Below are 24,171 nucleotides of genomic sequence, written 5' to 3'. Positions count from 1 at the left end.
TTTCTTTTGGGATTCGAGTATCTCCTTTCTGATGCACTATTCCTCCTTTACTGCAATCCTCACTCCCTCACATTGACGAATTATCACAGATATTGCGTGGCTATGAAATACTGTGGGTTCTATGACATCTCCTTCTAAATCGAGGAACGATTCTATGGAAACGACAGGATCTTCTCTAGGCATACAAGTATCTCCTTTCCGATGTACTATTCCTTCTTTACTACATCATTCGCTCCCTCACATTGACGTATTAACACAGAAATTTTGTCAGTGTGACATACTATGGGTTCTAGCAATTCTCCATCTAAATCGAGAAACGTTTCTATAGAAACGAAAGGATTTTCTTTTGGGATACGAATATCTCCTTTCCGATGCACTATTCCTTCTTTACTGCATCCCTCGCCCCCTCACATTGATGAATTAACACAGAAATTGCGTCGCTATGAATTACTGTGTGTTCTATGACATTTCCTTCACAATCGAGGAACGTTTTTATGGAAACGACAGGATTTTCTTTTAGGATACGCGTATCTCCTTTCCCTTGCACTATTCCTTCTTTACTGCATTCCTGGCTACCTCACACTGACGAATTAACAGAGAAATTGCGTCGCTATGAATTACTGAGGGCTTTAAGACATCTCCTACTAAATCGAAGAACGTTTCAATGGATACGCCAGGATTTTCTTTTGGGATACGGGTATCTCCTTTCCGATGCACTATTCCTTCCTTACTACATCACTTGCTCCATCACATTGACGAACTAACACAAAAATTGTGTTAGTATGACATACTATGGGTTCTAGTAATTCTCCATCTAAATCGAGACACGTTTCTATGGAAACGAAAGTATTTTCTTTTGGGATACGACTATCTTTTTTCCGATGCACTATTCCTTCTTTACTGCATCTCTCGCTCCCTCACATTGACGAATCAACACAGAAATTGCGTCGCTATGAAATACTTTGGGTTCTATGACATCTCCTTCTAAATCGAGGAACGTTTCTATGGAAACGACAGGATTTTCTTTTGGGATACGAGTATCTCCTTTCCGTTGGACTGTTCCTTCTTAACTGCATCCATCGCTCCCTCACATTGACGAATTAACACAGAAATTACGTCGCTATGAAATACTTTGGGTTCTATGACATCTCCTTCTAAATCGAGGAACGTTTCAATGGAAACGACAGGATTTTCTTTTGGGATACGAGTATCTCCTTTCCGTTGCACTGTTCCTTCTTAACTGCATCCATCGCTCCCTCACATTGACGTATTAACACAGAAATTACGTCGCTATGAATTACTGTGGGTTCTATGACATCTCCTTCTAAATCGTGGAACGTTTCTACGGAAACGACAGGATTTTCTTTTGTGATACGAGAATCTCTTTTCCGATGCACTATTCCTCCTTTACTACAATCCTCGATCCCTCACATTGACGAATTACAACAGATATTGCGTGCTTATGAAATACTGTGGGTTCTATGACATCTGATTCTAAATCGAGGAACGATTCTATGGGAGCGACAGGATTTTCCTCGATTTAGAAGGAGATGTCATAGAACCCAAAGTATTTCATAGCGACGCAATTTCTGTGTTGATTCGTCAGTTTGAGGGAGCGAGAGATGCAGTAAAGAAGGAATAGTGCATCGGAAAGGAGGTTGTCCTATCCCAAAAGAAAATCCTTTCATCTCCATAGAAACGTGTCTTGTTTAAGATGGAGAATTGCTAGAACACATAGTATGTCATACTGACACAATTCTTTGTTAATTCGTCAATGTGAGGGAGCGAGGGATGCAGTAAGAAAGGAATAGTGCTTCGGAAAGGAGATAGTCGTATCCCAAAAGAAAATCCTTTCGTTTCCATACAAACGTACCCCCATTTAGATGGAGAATTGCTAGAACCCATTGTATGTCATACTAACACAATTTCTGTGATAATTCGTCAATGTGAGGGAGCGAGTGATGTGGTACAGAAGGAATAGTGCATCGGAAAGGAGATTCTCGTAACCCAAAAGAAAATCCTGTCGTTTCCATAGAAACGTTACTCGATTTAGAAGGAGATGTCATAGAACCCACAGAAATTCATAGCAACGCAATTTCTGTGTTAATACGTCAATGTGCGGGAGCGAGGGATGCAGTAAAGAAGGAATAGTGCATCGGAAACGAGATAGACGTATCCCAAAAGAAAATCCTTTTGATTCCATAGAAACGTTCCTCGGTTTATATGGAGAATTGCTAGAACCCATAATATGTCATACTGACACAATTTCTGTGTTAATTCGTCAATGTGAGGAAGCGAGTGATGTAGTAAAGAAGGAATAGTGCATCGGAAGGGTGATACTCGTATCCCAAAAGAAAGTCCTGTCGTTTCCATAGAAACGTTCCTCGATTTAGAAGGAGATGTCATGGAACCCACAGATTTTCATAGCGACGCAATTTCTGTGTAATTCGTCAATGAGAGGGAGCGAGGAATGCAGTAAGGAAGGATTAGTGCATCGGAAAGGAGATACTCGTATCCCAAAAGAAAATCCTGTCGTTTCCATAGAAACGTTCCTCGATTTAGAATTAGATGTCTTAGAGCCCACAGTCATTCATAGCGACGAAATTTCTGTGTTAATTAGTCAATGTAAGGGAACGAGGGATGCAGTAAAGAAGGAATAGTGCATCAGAAAGGAGATAGTCGTATCCCAAAAGAAAATCCTTTCGTTTCCATAGAACTTTTCTCGACATAGTTGGAAAATTGCTAGAACCCATAGTATGTCATACTAACACAATTTCTGTGTTAATTCGTCAATGTGAGGCAGCGAGTGATGTAGTAAATAAGGAATAGTGCATCGGAAAGGAGATACTATTCCAAAAGAAAATCCTGTCGCTCCCTCACATTGACGAATTAACAATGAATTGTGTCAGTATGACATACTATGTGTTCTAGCAATTCTCCATCTAAAACGAGACACGTTTCTATGGAGATGAAAGGATTTTCTTTTGGGATAGGACAACCTCCTTTCCGATGCACTATTCCTTCTTTACTGCATCTCTCGCTCCCTCACATTGACGAATCAACACAGAAATTGCGTCCTAAGAATACTTTGGGTTCTATGACATCTCCTTCTAAATCGAGGAACGTTTCTATGGAAACGACAGGATTTTCTTTTGGGATACGAGTATCTCCTTTCCGTTGCACTGTTCCTTCTTAACTGCATCCATCGCTCCCTCACATTGACGAATTAACACAGAAATTACGTCGCTATGAAATACTTTGGGTTCTATGACATCTCCTTCTAAATCGAGGAACGTTTCTATGGAAACGACAGGATTTTCTTTTGGGATACGAGTATCTCCTTTCAGTTGCACTGTTCCTTCTTAACTGCATCCATCGCTCCCTCACATTGACGAATTAACACAGAAATTACGTCGCTATGAATTACTGTGGGTTCTATGGCATCTCGTTCTAAATCGAGGAACGTTTCTACGGAAACGACAGGATTTTCTTTTGTGATACGAGAATCTCTTTTCCGATGCACTATTCCTCCTTTACTGCAATCCTCGCTCCCTCACATTGACGAATTACAACAGAAATTGCGTGGTTATGAAACACTGTGGGTTCTATGACATCTGCTTCTAAATCGAGGAACGATTCTATGGGAGCGACAGGATTTTCTTTTGGAGTAGTATCTCCATTCCGAAGCACTATTCCTTCCTTACTACATCACTCGCTTTCACACATTGACGAATTAACACAGAAATTGTGTCAGTATGACATATTATGGGTTCTAGCAATTCTCTATCTAAATCGAGAAACGTTTCTATGGAAACGAAAGGATTTTCTTTTGGGATACGATCATCTCCTTTCCGATGCACTATTCCTTCTTTACTACATCACTCGCTCCCTCACATTGACGAATTAACACAGAAATTGTGTTAGTATGTCATACTATGGGTTCTAGAATCTATCCATCTAATTCGAGAAACGTTACTATGGAAACGAAAGGATTTTCTTTTGGGATACGACTATCTCTTTTCCGATGCACAGTTCCTTCTTTACTGCAATCCTCGTTCCATTACATTGACTAATTAACACAGAAATTTCGTCGCTATGAATGACTGTGGGCTCTAAGACATCTAATTCTAAATCGAGGAACGTTTCTATGGAGACGACAGGATTTTCTTTTGGGATACGAGTATCTCCTTTCCGATGCACTATTCCTTCTTTACTGCATCCCTCGCTCCCTCAGATTGACGAATTAACGCAGAAATTGCGTCGCTTTGAATTACCGTGTGTTCTATGACATCTCCTTCTAAATCGAGGAACGTTTCTATGGAAACGGCAGGATTTTCTTTTGGGATACGAGTATCTCCTTTCCGATGCACTATTCCTTCTTTACTGCAATATTCTCTCCCTCACATTGACGAATTACACAGAAATTGCGTCGCTATGGAATACTGTGGGTTCTATGACATCTCCTTCTAAATCGAGGAACGTTTCTACGGAAACGTCAGGATTTTCTTTTGAGATACGAGTATCCCCTTTCCGATGCACTATTCCTTCTTTACTGCATCCCTCGCTCGCTCACATTGACGAATTAACATAGAAATTGTGTAAGTATGACATACTATGGTTCCAGCAATTCTCCATGTAAATCGAGATAAGTTTCTATGGAAACGAAACGATTTTCTTTTGGATTACGACTATCTCCTTTCCGTTGCACCATTCCTTCTTTACTGCATTCCTGTCTCCCTCACATTGACGAATTAACACAGAAATTGCGTCGCTATGAATTACTGTGGGTTATATGACATCTCCTTCTAAATCGAGGAACGTTTCGATGAAAACGACAGGATTTTCTTTTGGGATACGAGTATCTCCTTTCCGATGCACTATTCCCTCTTCACTACATCACTCCCTCCCTCACATTGACGAATTAACATAGAAATTGTGTCAGTATGTCATACTATGGGTTCTAGCAAGTCTCAATCAAAATCGAGAAACGTTTCTATGGTAACGAAAGGATTTTCTTTTGGGATACGAGTATCTCCTTTCCGTTCCACTATTCCTTCTTTACTGCATCCCTCGCTCCCTCACATTGACGGATTAACACAGATATTGCGTCGCTATGAATTACTGTGGGTTCTATGACATCTCCTTCTAAAATCGAGGAACGTTTCTATGGATTCTTTTGGGATACGACTATCTCCTTTCTGATGCACTATTCCTTCTTTACTAAATCCCTCGTTCCCTCACATTGAAGAATTAACACAGAAATTGCGTCGCTATGAATTACTGTGTGTTCTATGACATCTCCTTCTAAATCGAGAAACGTTTCTATGGAAACGACAGGTATCTCTTTTTGGATACGAGTATCTCCTTTCGGATGCACTATACCGTCTTTACTGCATCCCTCGCTCCCTCACATTGACGAATTAACACAAAAATTGTGTCAGTATGACATACTATGGGTTCTAGCAATTCTCCATCTAAATCGAGAAACGATTCTATGGAAACAAAAGGAAATTCATTTGGGATACGACTATATCCTTTCCGATGAACTTTTCCTTCTTTACTGCATCCCTCGCTTCCTCACAATGACGAATTAACACAGAAATTGTGTCAGTATGACATACTATGGGTTCTAGCAATCCTCCATGTAAATCGAGAAACGTTTCTATGGAAACGAAAGGATTTTCTTTTGGGATACGTCTATCTCTTTTCCGATGCACTATTCCTTCTTTACTGCATCCCTCGCTCCCCCACATTGACGTATTAACACATATATTCTTCGAGATGAATTACTGTGGGTTCTATGACATCTCCTTCAGAATCGAGGAACGTATCTATGGAAACGACAGGATTTTCTTTCGAGATAGGAGTATCTCATTTCCGATGCACTATTCCTTCTTCACTGCATCCCTCGCTCCCTCACATTGTCAAATTAACACAGAAATTGCGTCGCTATGAATTACTGTGGGTTCTATGACATCTCCTTCTAAATCGAGGGACGTTTCAATGGAAACGACAGGATTTTCTTTTGGGATACGCGTATCTCCTTTCCGTTGCACCATTCCTTCTTTACTGCATTCCTGGCTCCCTCACATTGACGAATTAACACAGAAATTGCGTCGCTATGAATTAGTGTGTGTTCTATGACATCTCCTTCTAAATCGAGGAACGTTTCGATGAAAACGACAGGTTTTTCTTTTAGGATATGAGTATCTCCTTTCCGATGCACAATTCCTTCTTTACTACGTCACTCGCTCCCTCACATTGACGAATTAACACAAAAATTGTGTTAGTATGACATACTACGGGTTCTAGCAATTCTCCATCTAAATCGAGAAACGTTTCTATGGAAACGAAAGGATTTTCTTTTGGGATACGACTATCTCCTTTCCGTTCCACTATTCCTTCTTTACTGCATCCCTCGCTCCCTCACATTGACGAATTAACACAGAAATTGCGTCGCTATGAATTACTATGAGTTCTATGACATCTCCTTCTAAATCGAGGAACGTTTCTACGGAAACGACAGGATTTTCTTTTCGGATACGGGTATCTCCTTTCTGATGCACTATTCCTTCTTTACTACATTACTCGCTCCCTCACATTGACGAATTAACACAGAAATGGCGTCGCTATGAATTACTGTGCCTTCTATGACATCTCCTTCTAAATCGAGGAACGTTTGTATGGAAACGACAGGATTTTCTTTTGGGCTACGAGAATCTCTTTTCCGATGCACTATTCCTCCTTTACTGCAATCCTCGCTCCCTCACATTGACGAATTATTACAAAAATTGCGTGGCTATGAAATACTGTGGGTTCTATGACATCTCCTTCTAAATCGTGTAACGTTTCTATGGAAACGACAGGATTTTCTTTTGGGATACGACTATCTCCTTTCCGATGCACTATTCATTCTTTACTGCGTCCCTCGCTCCCTCACATTGACGAATTAACACAGAAATGGCGTCGCTATGAATTACTGTGCGTTCTATGACATCTCCTTCTGAATCGAGGAACGTTTCTATGGAAACGACAGGATTTTCTTTTGGGATACGAGTATCTTCTTTCCGATGCACTATTCCTTATTTACTACAATCCTCTCTCCCTCACATTGACGAATTACACAGAAATTGCGTCGCTATGAAATACTGTGGATTCTATGACATCTCCTTCTAAATCGAGGCACGTTTCTACGGAAACGACAGGATTTTCTTTTGACATACGAGTATCTCCTTTCCGATGCACTATTCCTTCTTTACTGCATCCCTCGCTCCCTCACATTGACGAATTAACACAGAAATTGCGTCGCTATGAATTACTGTGGGTTCTATGACATCTTCTTCTAAATCGTGGAACGTTTCTATGGAAACGAAAGGATTATCTTGTGGGATACGTCTACCTCCTTTCCGGTGCACTATTCCTTCTTTACTGCATCACTCGCCCCCTCACATTGACGAATTAACACAGAAATTGCGTCGCTATGAATTACTGTGGGATCTATGACATCTCCTTCTAAATCGAGGAACGTTTCTATGGAAATGACAGGATTTTCTTTTGGGATACGAGTATCTCCATTCCGATGCACTAATGCATCTTTCCTGCATTACTCGTACCCTCACATTGACGAATTAACACAGAAATTGCGCCGCTATGAATTACTGTGGGTTCTATGACATCTCCTTCTAAATCGACGAACGTTTCTATGGAAACCAAGGATTTTTTTTTTTTTTTTTTTTGGGAAACGGGTATCTCCTTTCCGATGCAATATTCCTTATTTACTACATCACTCGCCCCCTCACATTGACGAATTAACACAGTTATTGCGTCGCTATGAAATATTATTGGTTCTATAACTTCTTCTTCTAAATCGAGTAACGTTTCTACGGATACGACAGGAGTTTCTTTTGGGATACGACTATCACATTTCCGTTGCACTATTCATTCTGTAATGCATCCCTCGCCCCCTCACATTGACGAATTAACAACGAAATTGTGTCGCAATAAAATACTATGGGTTCTATGACATCTCCTTCTAAATCGAGTAACGTTTCTATGGATACATCAGGATTTCCTTTTGGGATACGACTGTCTCCTTTCCGATGCACTATTCTTTCTTTACCACATCTCTCGCTGCCTCACATTGACGAATTAACACAGAAATTGTGTCAATATGACATACTATAGGTTCCAGCAATTCTCCATCTAAATCGAGTAACGTTTCTATGGAAACAACAGGATTTTCTTTTGGGATACGAGTATCTGCTTTCCGATGTACTATTCCTTCTTAACTACATCACTCGCTCCCTCCGATTGACGAATTAACAACGAAATTGTGTCGCTATGAAATACTATGAGTTCTATTGACTCTCCTTGTAAATCGAGTAACATTTCTAAGGAAACGACAGGATTTTCTTTTAGGATACGACTATCTCCTTTGCGATGCGCTACACCTTCTCTACTGCATTCATCGCTCCCTCAGATTGACGAATTAACAACGAAATTGTGTCGCAATGAAATACTATGGGTACTATGACATCTCCTTCTAAATCGAGTAACGTTTCTATGGATACATCAGGATTTCCTTTTGGGATACAACTATCTCCTTTCCGATGCTCAATTCCTTCTTTACTGCATCCCTCGCTCCTTCACATTGACGAATTAACACAGTTATTGCGTCGCTATGAATTACTGTGGGTTCTGTGACATCTTCTAAATCGAGGAACGTATCTATGGAAACGACAGGACTTTCTTTCGGGATACGAGTATCTCTTTTCCGATGCACTATTCCTTCTTTACTACATCACTCGCTCCCTCACATTGACAAATTAACACAGAAATTGTGTCAGTATGACATATTATAGGTTCTTGCAATTCTCCATCTAAATCGATAAACGTTTCTATGGAAACGAAAGGATTTTCTTTTGGGCAACGACTATCTCCTTTCCGATGCACTATTCCTTCTTTACTGCATCCCTCGCTCCCCCACATTGGGGAATTAACACAGAAATTGTGTCAGTATGACATACTATGGGTTCTAGCAATTCTCCATCTAAATCGTGGAGCGTTTCTATGGAAACGAAAGGATTTTTTTTTGGGATACGACTATCTCCTTTCCGATGCACTGTTCCTTCTTTACTGCATCCCTCGCTTTGTCACACTGACGAATTAACACAGAAATTGCGTCTCTATGAATTACTGTGGGTTCTGTGACATCTCCTTCTAAATCGAGGAACGTTTCTATGGAAACGACAGGATTTTCTTTAGGAATACGAGTATCTCCTTTCCGATGCACTACTCCTTCTTTACTGCATACCTCACTCCCTCACATTGGCGAATTAACACAGAAATTGCGTTGCTATTAATTGCTGTCTGTTCTATGACATCTCCTTCTAAATCGAGTAATGTTTCTATGGAAACGACAGAATATTCTTTTGGGATACGAGTATCTCTTTTCCGATGCACTATTCCTTCTTTACTACATCACTCGGTCCCTCACATTGACGAATTAACACAGAAATTGTGTTAGTATTACATACTATGGGTTCTAGCAATTGTCCATCTAAATCGAGAAACGTTTCTGTGGTAACGAAAGGATTTTCTTTTGGGATACGACTATCTCCTTTCCGATGCACTATTACTTCTTTACTGCATCCCTCGCTCCCTCACATTGTCGAATTAACACAGATATTGCGTCGCTATGAAATACTGTGTGTTCTGTGACATCTCCTTCTTAATCGAGGAACGTTTCCATGGAAACGACAGGATTTTCTTTTGGCATACGAGTATCACTTTTCCGATGCTCTATTCCTTCTTTACTGCATCCCTCGCTCCCTCACATTGAAGAATTAACTCAGAAATTGCGTTGCTATGAATTACTGTGGGTTCTATGACATCTCCTTCTAAATCGAGTAACGTTTCTATGGAAACGACAGGATTTTCTTTTGGGATACGGGTATCTGCTTTACGATACACTATTCCTTATTTACTACATTCCTCGCTCCTTCCGATTGACGAATTAACAACGAAATTGTGTCACTATGAAATACTATGAGTTCTATTGACTTCTCCATGTAAATCGGGTAACATTTCTAAGGAAACGACAGGATTTTCTTTTTGGATACGACTATCTCCTTTGCGATGCGCTACACCTTCTTTACTGCATTCATCGCTCCCTCAGATTGACGAATTAACACAGAAATTGCGTCGCTATGAAATACTATGGGTTCTATGACTTCTCCTGCTAAATCGAGTAACATTTCTATGGAAACGACAGAACTTTCTTTTGGGATACAACTATATCCTTTCCGATGCACTATTCCTTCTTTACTGCATCCCTGCTCCCTCACATTGACGAATTAACACAGAAATTGCATAGCTTTGAAATATTGTGTGTTCTATGACTACTCCTTCGAAATTGAGGAACGTTTATATTGAAACGAATGGATTTTCTTTTGGGATACGACTATCTCCTTTCCGATGCACTATTCCTTATTTACTGCATCCCTCGCTCCCTCACATTGACGAATTAACACAGAAATTGCGTCGCTATGAAATACTGTGGGTTCTATTACTTCTCCATCTAAATCGAGTAACGTTTCTATGGAAACAATAGGATTTTCTTTCTGGATAGATCTATCTCCTTTCCGATGCACTATTCCTTCTTCACTGCATTCCTCGCTCCCTCACATTGACGAATTAACACAGAAATTGCGTCGCTATGAAATACTGTGGGTTCTATTACTTCTCCATCTAAATCGAGTAACGTTTCTATGGAAACAAAAGGATTTTCTTTCTGGATAGATCTATCTCCTTTCCGATGCACTATTCCTTCTTCACTGCATTCCTCGCTCCCTCACATTGACGAATTAACACAGAAATTGCGTAGCTTTGAAATACTGTGGGTTCTATTACTTCTCCATCTAAATCGAGTAACGTTTCTATGGAAACAAAAGGATTTTCTTTCTGGATAGATCTATCTCCTTTCCGATGCACTATTCCTTCTTCACTGCATTCCTCGCTCCCTCACATTGACGAATTAACACAGAAATTGCGTAGCTTTGAAATACTGTGGGTTCTATTACTTCTCCATCTAAATCGAGTAACGTTTCTATGGAAACAAAATGATTTTCTTTCTGGATAGATCTATCTCCTTTCCGATGCTCTATTCCTTCTTCACTGCATTCCTCGCTCCCTCACATTGACGAATTAACACAGAAATTGCGTCGCTATGAAATACTATGGGTTCTATGACTTCTCCTGCTAAATCGAGTAACGTTTCTATGCAAACGACAGGATTTTATATTGGGATACGACTATCTCCTCTCCGATGCACTATTCCTTCTTTACTGCATCCCTCGCTCCCTCACATTGATGCATTAACACAGAAATTGCGTCGCTATGAAGTACTATGGGATCTATGACTTCTCCTTCTAAATCGAGGAATGTTCCTATGGAATCGAAATGATTTTCTTTTGGGATACGAGTATCACTTTTCCGATGCACTATTCCTTCTTTACTGCATCCCTCGCTCCCTCACATTGAAGAATTAACTCAGAAATTGCGTTGCTATGAATTACTGTGGGTTCTATGACATCTCCTTTCCGATTAACTATTCCTTATTTACTGCATCCTTCGCTCCCTCACATTGACGAATTAACACAGAAATTGCGTCGCTATGAAATACTATGGGTTCTATGACTTCTCCTTCTAAATCGAGTAACGTTTCTATGCAATCGACAGGATTTTCTTTTGGGATACGACTATCTCCTTTCCGATGCACTTTTCCTTCTTAACTGCAAACCTCGCTCGATCTCTTTGACGAATTAACACAAAAATTGCGTCGCTATGAAATGGTGTGGGTTCTACGTCTACTCCTTCTAAATCGAGTAACGTTTCTATGGAAACGACAGGATTTTCTTTTGGGATACGACTAACTCCTTTCCGATGCACCATTCCTTCTTTACTGCATCCCTCGCTCCCTCACATTGATGATTTAACACAGAAATTGCGTCGCTATGAAATACTATGGGATCTATGACTTCTCCTCCTAAATCGAGAATCGTTCCTATGGAATCGAAATGCTTTTCTTTTGGGATACGACAATCTCCTTTCCGATGCACTATTCCTTATTTACTGCATCCCTCGCTCCCTCACATTGACGAATTAACACAGAAATTGCGTCGCTATGAAATACTGTGGGTTCTATTACTTCTCCATCTAAATCGAGTAACGTTTCTATGGAAACAATAGGATTTTCTTTCTGGATAGATCTATCTCCTTTCCGATGCACTTTTCCTTCTTCACTGCATTCCTCGCTCCCTCACATTGACGAATTAACACAGAAATTGCGTCGCTATGAAATACTGTGGGTTCTATTACTTCTCCATCTAAATCGAGTAACGTTTCTATGGAAACAAAAGGATTTTCTTTCTGGATAGATCTATCTCCTTTCCGATGCGCTACACCTTCTTCACTGCATTCCTCGCTCCCTCACATTGACGAATTAACACAGAAATTGCGTCGCTATGAAATACTATGGGTTCTATGACTTCTCCTGCTAAATCGAGTAACGTTTCTATGCAAACGACAGGATTTTATATTGGGATACGACTATCTCCTCTCCGATGCACTATTCCTTCTTTACTGCATCCCTCGCTCCCTCACATTGATGCATTAACACAGAAATTGCGTCGCTATGAAGTACTATGGGATCTATGATTTCTCCTTCTAAATCGAGGAATGTTCCTATGGAATCGAAATGATTTTCTTTTGGGATACGACTATCTCCTTTCCGATTAACTATTCCTTATTTACTGCATCCTTCGCTCCCTCACATTGACGAATTAACACAGAAATTGCGTCGCTTTGAAATACTATGGGTTCTATGACTTGCCCTTCTAAATCGAGTAACGTTTCTAACGAAACAAAAGGATTTTCTTTCGGGATACGAGTATCTCCTTTTCGATGCTCTTTTCCTTCTTTACTGGAACCCTCGCTCGATCTCTTTGACGAATTAACACAAAAAATGCGTCGCTATGAAATAGTGTGGGTTCTACGTCTACTCCTTCTAAATCGAGTAACATTTCTATGGAAACGACAGAACTTTCTTTTGGGATACGACTATATCCTTTCCGATGCACTATTCCTTCTTTACTGCATCCCTGCTCCCTCACATTGACGAATTAACACAGAAATTGCATAGCTTTGAAATATTGTGGGTTCTATGACTTCTCCTTCGAAATTGAGGAACGTTTATATGGAAACGACTGGATTTTCTTTTGGGATACGACTATCTCCTTTCCGATGCACTATTCCTTCTTTACTGCATCCCTCGCTCCCTCACATTGACGAATTAACACAGAAATTGCGCCGCTATGACATACTATGGGTACTATGACATCTCCTTCTAAATCGAGTAACGTTTCTATGGATACATCAGTATTTCCTTTTGGGATACGACTATCTCCTTTCCGATGCTCAATTCCTTCTTTACTACATCACTCGCTCCCTCACATTGACGAATTAACACAGAAATTGCGCCGCTATGAATTACTGTATGTTCTATGACATCTCCTTCTAAATCGAGGATCGTTTCTATGGATACGACAGGATTTTCTTTTGGGATACGAGTATCTCCTTTCCGATGCACTATTCCTCCTTTACTGCAATCCTCGCTCCCTCACACTGACGAATTAACACAGATATTGCGTGGCTATGAAATACTGTACGTTCTATGACATCTCCATCTAAGTCGATGAACGTTTCTATGGAAACGATAGCAGTTTCTTTTGGGACACGAGTATCTCCTTTCCTTTGCAGTATTCCTTCTTTACTGCATCCATCGCTCCCTCACATTGACGAATTAACACAGAAATTGCGTCGCTATGAATTACTGTGGGTTCTATGACATCTCCTTCTAAATCGAGGAACGTTTCCATAGAAACCACAGGATTTTCTTTGGGAAACGGGTATCTCCTTTCCGATACACTATTCCTTCTTTACTACATCACTCGCTCCCTCACATTGACGAATTAACACAATGAAATTGTGTCAGTATGACATACTATGGGTTCTAGCAATTCTCCATCTATATCGAGAAACGTTTCTATGTAAACGAAAGGATTTTCTTTTGGGATACGACTATCTCCTTTCCGATGCACTATTCCTCCTTGACTATATAACTCGCTCCCTCACATTGGCGAATTAACACAGACAATGTGGCAATATGACATACTATGGGTTCTAGCAATTCTCCATCTGAATCGAGAAACGTTTCTATGGAGATGAAAGGATTTTCTTTTGGGATATGACTACCTCCTTTCCGATGCACTATTCCTTCTTTAATGCATCGCTCGCTCCCTTACATTGCCGAATTAACACAGTTATTGCGTCGCTATGAAATACTATTGGTTCTATAACTTCTCCTTCTAAATCAAGTAACGTTTCTACGGATACGACAGGAGTTTCTTTTGGGATACGACTATCTCATTTCCGATGCACTATTCATTCTTTACTGCATCCCTCGCTCCCTCACATTGTCGAATTAACACAGAAATTGCGTCGCTATGAATTACTGTGGGTTCTATGACATCACCTTCTAAATCGAGGAAGGTTTCTATGGAAACGAGAGGAATTACTTTTGGGATACGAGTATCTCCTTTCCGATGCACTATTCCTCCTTTACTGCAATCCTCGCTCCCTCACATTGACGAATTAACACAGAAAATGCGTGGCTATGAAATACTGTTGGTTCTATGACATCTCCTTCTAAGTCGAAGAACGTTTCTATGGAAACGATAGGATTTTCTTTTGGGATACAAGTATCTCCTTTCCGTTGCACTATTCCTTCTTTACTGCATCCATCGCTCCCTCACATTGACGAATAAACGCAGGAATTACGTCGCTATGAATTACTGTGTGTTCTATGACATCTCCTTCTAAATCGAGGAACGTTTCTACGGAAACGACAGGATTTTCTTTTGGGATACGAGTATCTCCTTTCCGATGCACTATTCCTCTTTTACTACATAACTTGCTCCCTCACATTGGCGAATTAACACAGAAAATGTGTCAGTATGACATACTATGGGTTCTAGCAATTCTCCGTCTGAATCGAGAAACGTTTGTATGGAGATGAAAGGATTTTCTTTTGGGATAGGACTACCTCCTTTCCGATGCACTATTCCTTCTTTACTGCGTCCCTCGCTCCCTCACATTGACGAATCAACACAGAAATTGCGTCGCTATGAAATACTGTGGGTTCTATGACATCTCCCTCTAAATCGAAGAACGTTTCATTGGAAAAGAAAGGATTTTCTTTTGGGATACGAGTACCTCCTTTCCGTTGCACTATTCCTTCTTTACTGCATAACTCGCTCCCTCACACTGACGAATTAACACAGAAATTGTGTCATTATGACATACTATGGGTTCTAGCAATTCTCCATCATAATCGAGAAACGTTTCTATGGAAATGGAAGGATTTTCTTTTGGGATACAAATATCTCCTTTCCGATGCACTATTCCTTCTTTACTGCATCCCTCGCTCCCTCACATTGACGAATTAACGCAGAAATTACATCGCTATGAATTACTGTGGGTTCTGTGACATCTCCTTCAAAATCGAGGAACGTTTCTATGGAAACGACAGGATTTTCTTTTGGGATACGAGTATCACCTTTCCGATGCAGTATTCCTTCTTTACTTCATCCGTCGCTCCCTCAGATTGACGAATTAACACAGAAATTGTGTTGCCATGAATTACTGTGGGTTCGATGACGTCTCCTTCTAAATCGAGTAACGTTTCTATGGAAACGACAGTACTTTCTTTTGGGATACGAGTATCTCCTTTCCGATGCTGTATTCCTTTTTAACTACATCACTCGCTCCCTCACATTGACGAATTAACACAGAAATTGTGTCAGTATGACATACTATGTGTTCCTGAAATTCTCCATCTAAATCGAGAAACGTTTCTATGGAAACGAAAGGATTTTCTTTTGGGATACGACTATCTTCTTTCCGATGCACTATTCCATCTTTACTGCATCCGTCGCTCCCTCACATCGGAGAATTAACACAGAAATTGCGTCGCTATGTATTACTTTGTTTTCTATGACATCGTCTTCTAAATCGTGGAACGTTTCTATGGAAACGAAAGGATTTTCTTTTGGGATACGACTATCTCCTTTCCGATACACTATTCCTTCTTTACTGCATCCCTCGCTCCCTCACAACGACGAATTAACACAGAAATTGCTTCGCTATGTATTACTGTGGGTTCAATGACACCTCCTTCTAAATCGAGGAACGTTTCTATGGAAACGAAATGATTTTCTTTTGGGAAACGGGTTTCTCCTTTCCCATGCACTATTCCTTATTTACTACATCACTCGCTCCCTCACATTGACAAATTAACACAAAAAATGTGTCAGTATGAGATATTATGGGTTCTAGCAATTCTCCATCTAAATCGAGAAACGTTTTGTATGGATACAAAAGGATTTTCTTTTGGGATACGACTATCTCCTTTCCAATGAACTATTAATTCTTTACTGCAAACCTCGCTCCATCACATAGACGAATTAACACAGAAATTGCGTCGCTATGAATTACTGTGTGTTCTGTGACATCTCCTACTAAATCGAGGAACGTTTCTATGGATATGACAGGATTTTCTTTTGGGATACGTCTACCTCCTTTCCGATGACTATTCCTTCTTTACTGCATCCCTCGCTCCCTCACATTGACGAATTAACACAGAATTTGCGTCGCTATGAATTCTGTGGGTTCACTGACTTCTCCTTCTAAATCGAGGAACGTTTCTATGGAAACGAGAGGATTTTCTTTTGGGATACGACTATCCCCATTCCGATGCACTATTGCTTTTTTACTACATCCCTCGCTCCCTCACATTGACGAATTAACACAGAAATTGTGTCAGTATGACAGACTATGAGTTCTAGCAATTCTCCATCTAAATCGAGAAACGTTTCTATGGAACGACAGGATTTTCTTTTGGGATACGAGTATCTCCTTTCCGATGCACTATTCCTTCTTTACTACATCACTCACTCCCTCACATTAACGAGTTAACACAGAAATTGTGTCTGTATGACATACTATTTATTCTAGCAATTCTCCATCTAAATCGAGAAACGTTTCTATGGAAACGAAAGGATTTTCTTTTGGGATACGACTATCGCCTTTCCGATGCACTATTCCTTCTTTACTGCATCCCTCGCTCCCTCACATTGACGAATTAACACAGAAATTACGTCGCTATGAATTAGTGTGGGTTCTATGACATCTCCTTCTAAATCGAGGAACGTTTCTACGGAAACGACAGGATATTCTTTTCGGATACGAGTATCCCCTTTCCGATGCACTATTCCTCCTTTACTTCATAACTCGCTCCCTCACATTGGCGAATTAACACAGAAATTGTGCCAGTATGACATACTATGGGCTCTAGCTATTCTACATCTAAATCGAGAAACGTTTCTATGAAGATGAAAAAAATTTTCTTTTAGGATAGGACTACCTCCTTTCCGGTGCACTATTCCTTCTTTACTGCATCCCTCGCTCCCGACATTGACGAATCGACACAGAAATTGCGTCGCTATGAATTACTGCGGGTTCTATGACGTCTCCTCCTAAATCGAAGAACGTTTCAATGGAAACGACAGGATTTTCTTTTGGGATACGAGTATCTCCTTTCCGTTGCACTATTCCTTCTTTAGTCCATCCATCGCTGCCTCACATTCACGAATTAACACAGAAATTACGTCGCTATGAATTACTGTGGGCTCTACGACATCTCCTTCTATGGCGAGGAACGTTTCTACGGAAACGACAGGATTTTCTTTTGGGATACGAGTATCTCCTTTCCGTTGCACTATTCCTTCTTTAGTGCATCCATCGCTGCCTCACATTCACGAATTAACACAGAAATTGCGTGGCTGTGAAAAACTGTGGGTTCCATGACATCTGCTTCTAAATCGAGGAACGATTCTATGGGAGCGACAGGATTTTCTTTTGGAATAGTATCCCCTTTCCAATGCACTATTCCTTTTTTACTACATCACTCGCTGCCTCACATTGACGAATTAACACAGAAATTGTGTTAGTATGAAATACTTTTGGGATACGACTATCTCCTTTCCGATGCACTATTCCTTCTTTACTGAATCCCTCGCTCCCTCACATTGACGAATTAACACTGAAATTGCGTCGTTATGAATTACTGTGGGTTCTATGACATCTCCTTCTAAATCGAGGAACGTTTCTATGGAAACGACAGGTTTTCTTTTGGGATACGAATATCTCCTTACCGATGCTCTATTCCTTCTTTACTGCATCCCTGGCACCCTCACACTCACGAATTAACACAGATATTGTGTCAGAATGACATACTATGGGTTCTAGTAATTCTCCATCTAAATCGAGAAACGTTTCTATGGAAACGAAAAGATTTTCTTTTGGGATACGACTATCTCCTTTCCGATGCACTATTCCTTCTTTACTGCATCCCTCGCTCCCTCACATTGACGAATTAACACAAAAATTGCGTCGCTATGAATTACTGTGGGTTCTATGACATCTCCTTGTAAATCGGGGAGCGTTTCTATGGAAACGACAGTATTTTCTTTTATGATACGAGTGTCTCCTTTCCGATGCACTATTCCTTCTTTACTGCAATCCTCGCTCCCTCACATTGACGAATTAACACAGAAATTGCGTCGCTATGAATTACTGTGGGTTCTATGACATCTCCTTCCAAATCGAGGAACGTTTGTATGGAAACGAAAGGAATTTCTTTTGGGATACGAGTATCTCCTTCCCGATGCACCATTCCTTCTTTACTACATCACTCGCTCCCTCACATTGACGAATTAACACAGAAATTGTGTCAGTATGACGCACTATGGGTTCTAGCAATTCTCCATCTAAATCGAGATACGTTTCTATGGAAACGAAAGGATTTTCTTTTGGGATACGAGTATCTCCTTTCCGATGCACTATTCCTTCTTTACTACATCACACGCTCCCTCACATTGACGTTTTAACGCAGATATTGTGTCAGTATGACATACTATGGGTTCTAGCTATTCTCCATCTAAATCGAGAAACGTGTCTATGGAAACGAAAGGTTTTTCTCTTGGGATACGACTATCTCCTTTCCGATGCACTATTCCTTCTTTACTGCATCCCTCGCTCCCTCACATTGACGAATTAACACAGAAATTGCGTCGCTATGAATTGCTGTGGGTTCTATGACATCTCCTTGTAAATCGGGGAGCGTTTCTATGGAAACGACAGTATTTTCTTTTATGATACGAGTGTCTCCTTTCCGATGCACTCTTCCTTCTTTACTGCAATCCTCGCTCCCTCACATTGACGAATTAACACAGAAATTTCGTCGCTATGAATTACTGTGTGTTCTATGACATCTCCTTCTAAATCGAGGAACGTTTGTATGGAAACGAAAGGAATTTCTTTTGGGATACGAGTATCTCCTTCCCGATGCACCATTCCTTTTTTACTACATCACTCGCTCCCTCACATTGACGAATTAACACAGAAATTGTGTCAGTATGACGCACTATGGGTTCTAGCAATTCTCCATCTAAATCGAGAAACGTTTCTATGGAAACGAAAGGATTTTCTTTTGGGATACGACTATCTCCTTTCCGACGCACTATTCCTTCTTTACTGCATCCCTCGCTCCCTCACATTGACGAATTAACACAGAAATTCCGTCGTTATGAATCACTGTGGGTACTATCACATCAGCCTCTAAATCGAGGAACGTTTCTATGGATACGACAGGATTTTGTTTTGGGATACGTCTATCTCCTTTCCGATGCAATATTCCTTCTTTACTGCATCCTTCGCTACCTCATATTGACGAATTAACACGGAAATTGCGTCGCTATGAAATACTGTGGGTTCTATGACATCTCCTTCTCATTCGAGGAACGTTTCTATGGAAACGACAGGATTTTCTTTTGGGATACGAGTATCTCCTTTCCGATGCACTATTCCTTCTTTACTACATCACACGCTCCCTCACATTGACGTTTTAACGCAGATATTGTGTCAGTATGACATACTATGGGTTCTAGCTATTCTCCATCTAAATCGAGAAACATGTCTATGGAAACGAAAGGATTTTCTTTTGGGATACGACTATCTCCTTTCTGGTGCACTATTCCTTGTTTACTGAATCCCTCGCTCCCTCACATTGACTAATTAACACAGAAATTGCGTTGCTATGAATTACTGTGGGCTCTAAGACATCTCCGTCTAAATCGAGGAACGTTTCTATGGAAACGACTGAATTTTCTTTCGGGTTACGAGTATATCCTCTCCGATGCACTAATCCTTCTTTACTGCATTCCTCGCTCCCTCACATTGATGAATTACACAGAAATTGCGTCGCTAAGAATTACTGTGGGTTCTATGACATCTCCTTCTAAATCGTGAAACGTTTCTATGGAAACGACAGGAATTTCTTTTGGGATACGAGTATCTCCTTTCCGATGCACTATTCCTTCTTTACTACATCACTCGCTCCCTCACATTGACGAATTAACACAGAAATTGTGTTAGTATGACATACTGGTGTTCTAGCAATTCTCCATCTAAATCGAGAAACGTTTCTATGGAAACGAAAGGATTTTCTTTTATGATACGACTATCTCCTTTCCAGTGCACTATTACTTCATTACTGCATCCCTCGCTCCCTCACATTGACGAATTAACACAGAAATGGCGTGGCTATGAAATACTGTGGGTTCTATGTCATTTCCTTCTAAATCGAGGGACGATTCTATGGAAACGACAGGATTTTCTTTTGGGATACGAGTATCTCCTTTCCGATGCGCTATTCCTCCTTTACTGCAATCCTCGCTCCCTCACATTGACGAATTAACACAGAAATTGTGTCTGTATGACATAATATGTGTTCTAGCAATTCTCCATTTAAATCGAGAAACGTTTCTATGCAAACGAAAGGATTTTCTTTTGGGATACGACTATCTCCTTTCCGATGCACTATTCCTTCTTTACTCCATCCCTCGCTCCCTCACATTGACGAATTAACACAGAAATTGCATCGCTATGAATTAGTGTGGGTTCTGTGACATCTCCTTCCAAATCGAGGAACGTTTCTATGGAAACAACAGGATTTTCTTTTGGGATACGACTATCTCCTTTTCGATGCACTTCTCCTTCTTTACTGCATCCTTCGCTCCCTCACATTGACGAATTCACACAGAAATTGCGTCGCTACGAAATACTGTGAGTTCTATGACATCTCCTTCTCAATCGCGGAATGTTTGTATGGAAACGACAGGATTTTCTTTTGGGATACGAGTATCTCCTTTCCGATGCACTATTCTTTCTTTACTACATCACACGCTCCCTCACATTGACAAATTAACGCAGAAATTGTGTCAGTATCACATACTATGGGTTCTAGCAATTCTCCATCTAAATCGAGAATCATGTGTATGGAAACGAAAGGATTTTCTTTTGGGTTACGACTATCTATTTTCTGGTGCACTATTCCTTCTTTACTGCATCCCTCGCTCCCTCACATTGACGAATTAATACAGAAATTGCGTCGCTATGAATTACTGTGGGTTCTATGACATATCCTTCTCATTCGAGGAACGTTTCTATGGAAACGACAGGATTTTCTTTTGGGATACGACTATCTATTTTCTGGTGCACTATTCCTCCTTTACTGCATCCCTCGCTCCCTCACATTGACGAATTAACACTCTCTGTACCAGGCCTATTTTATGCACCCGTCCCTAGAAACCGGGCAATTTTACCAATATTAAAAAAATTACTGCATCAAATCTACTGTTTGGATTGTGGCAAATTTGGTACCATCTTGAAGCTGCACATTTCTACTTTAATTCTGAGTGAAAGAAACTACTTTACAATGCACAGCTTTAAGGTACAGTTATAGAAATCACTTAGATGTTTTAAGAATTTAGAAAAAGTCATACGAATAAGGGAATACAATTGTGATTTATTTTTAACCAAAATTGTGGCACTACATTACATGTTTCTGATAGTATACAGTATTACATATAAATTTCACACAGAATCATATTGTTTTTTAGTGTGGAAAATTTTAAAGCAAGGTTCCAGGCAGAGTGCAACGCCACACTGTTCACATTCGTATCGTGTCTCTTTGCGAGAAGCCTTGCCACTCTGTTTCTTGCTCCTGGAACTGCACACGTGACACACACGAGCAGCATACTTCTTAGTAGTTGCAGGTATGTGCTGCAAAAAATGTCTCTTTGTTAGCCGACCTACAGTTCCTTCATTTCTTGGAATGAATTCAAGTGTGTCGTCTTCAACAAGCTGAACTGCAAGCACTGTTATAAAGTCTGTTATTGTAATTTTCTTCCTGTGCACTGCATTGTACAGCCAAAATGCATTTGATACTCCCATAAGCAGCAAATGGAAATATAATTTTCGCCACCATTTCACAGTTCTGTGCTGGAACGGATTGTACTGCAGGCGTTGGTCTCCAATATCCACTCCAATTTTATTGAGGTTGTAATCAAGTACCTGAAGTGGTTTCAATACTACAGACCCATTTCTCTTAGTATGCGTACCAAATGTTGCTTGATGCCTTGTAGACAATGTATACACATCTCTCTTATCTTTCCACTTCATTGCCAATACATTATCTTTACGCCGAAAAGACATTTCGCCCTTTTTCAGCTTAGCAGATACTAAATCTTTAGGCAATCCTTTCCTGGATTTGTTCACAGTACCAACAGCTCCAGTGCCTTTCTCTGCCAGTTGCTGAAATAGCTCTGGACTGGAATAAAATCGATCTAAATACACAGTGTGGCCTTTGTTCAGCAAGCTGCTGTCAGACAACAATCGCAAAATAACCGCAGACGAAGAATTGTCAACAATATGCTTACCAGCATAAACTTCAAAATTTACAACATAGCCACTACTGGCTTCAGCAACAGCATATACTTTCAGTCCATACTTATGAGGCTTATTTTGCATGTAAACACGGAAACTCACACGACCTCGAAATGGGCAAATTCCTTCATCAATTGTCACTTTTTCTGAGGGACGATATGCCTGGATACATCGCTCCTTCAAATTATTATAATATGGCAAAACTTTGTAAAGTGGATGAAATCCATCTTCGCCTGGTTTTTTCTGATTTGAATTGTCAACAAGATGCAAGCATGACAGTATCTGAGTGAAACGCAAACGGCTCATGACATGGGGACAAAAGTTACAACTAAGAACAGGATTAGTGCTCCAATGGTCCGCAATTTTGGGCTTTTTCGAAACACACATGTGGAAAATAATACCCAAGAAACGCCTCATCTCACTTATAGTCACTGGCTTCCACGAACTCAAAACTGAATGGGGCTTCAGATTATTTCCTCTTCTTTTCTTCTGTATTGTCTGTGATGCATACAAATTTGTCTGTCTCTTGAGTTCATTTACGTCACTGTCAGTAAGGAACACTTTACTGCAATCCAGTACAGAACTCGACTCATCAATATCCACTAGTATCTGCCTGGGTGTCGTGTTGACAGGCAGAGGTCGGTAGGTGTCAACTGCAGTCCACTCACTGTCTTTCGGATACGGCACAGCTGCTGGATTTGAAGCAACACCTTCAACATCATTCTCGTCTTCATCTGAAGACAAACTGTCATCAATCTCGTCTTCTAAAAAGAATATCACATTATGTGTAACTACATACATCGTTTACACATGTTCAACAGATATGTGCGTACTGCACAATTACGTGGAAAATTCGGAAATACGTACCTTCAAACACACCATTGCATTCAGAATCGTCTGAATCACTCTCTACATTATCCAGAGTGTCGCTATGATTGATCAAATCCGCAATTTCTGCGTCTGATAAACCGCGCCGAAACATGATGACAAACAACTGAATGATATACAGACTGAGAACGCAAAGATAAGTTTTAACATGAATTACAGCGCTGCCGTGACATCTATGGACGCATTTTGTTAATAAACATCTGAAAAACGTATAGCGCTGGCCAAACCCGTAGAAATAACGTTGCAGTGTTTTGAATGAAATTAAATGTAGCGGCCCGTAAATTTTACGGGCTTGGTGATTTTCGCGCGATCCCAGGC

At 40.3% G+C, this 24,171-nt stretch overlaps 1 protein-coding gene across 1 annotated transcript in view; it reads right to left on the bottom strand.

Annotated features, from left to right (window-relative positions):
- Positions 1–23,947, bottom strand: part of LOC126108419 (piggyBac transposable element-derived protein 4-like) — a 36,070-nt gene extending 12,123 nt beyond the window's left edge. The window contains exons 1-2 of the mRNA XM_049913626.1: positions 23,833–23,947; positions 22,959–23,729 (exon numbers count right to left, since the gene is read on the bottom strand). Of these exons, the coding sequence (XP_049769583.1) occupies positions 22,959–23,729; positions 23,833–23,947 (886 nt within the window). The remainder of the gene's footprint in view (positions 1–22,958; positions 23,730–23,832) is intronic.
- Positions 23,948–24,171: the final 224 nt, after the last annotated feature.

Source organism: Schistocerca cancellata, chromosome 11 (genome assembly GCF_023864275.1).
Source record: "Schistocerca cancellata isolate TAMUIC-IGC-003103 chromosome 11, iqSchCanc2.1, whole genome shotgun sequence".
Taxonomy (NCBI): Eukaryota; Metazoa; Arthropoda; class Insecta; order Orthoptera; family Acrididae; genus Schistocerca; species Schistocerca cancellata.
Note: the sequence above shows the minus strand (reverse complement) of the source record. Positions and strands in the feature narration are given on the sequence as shown.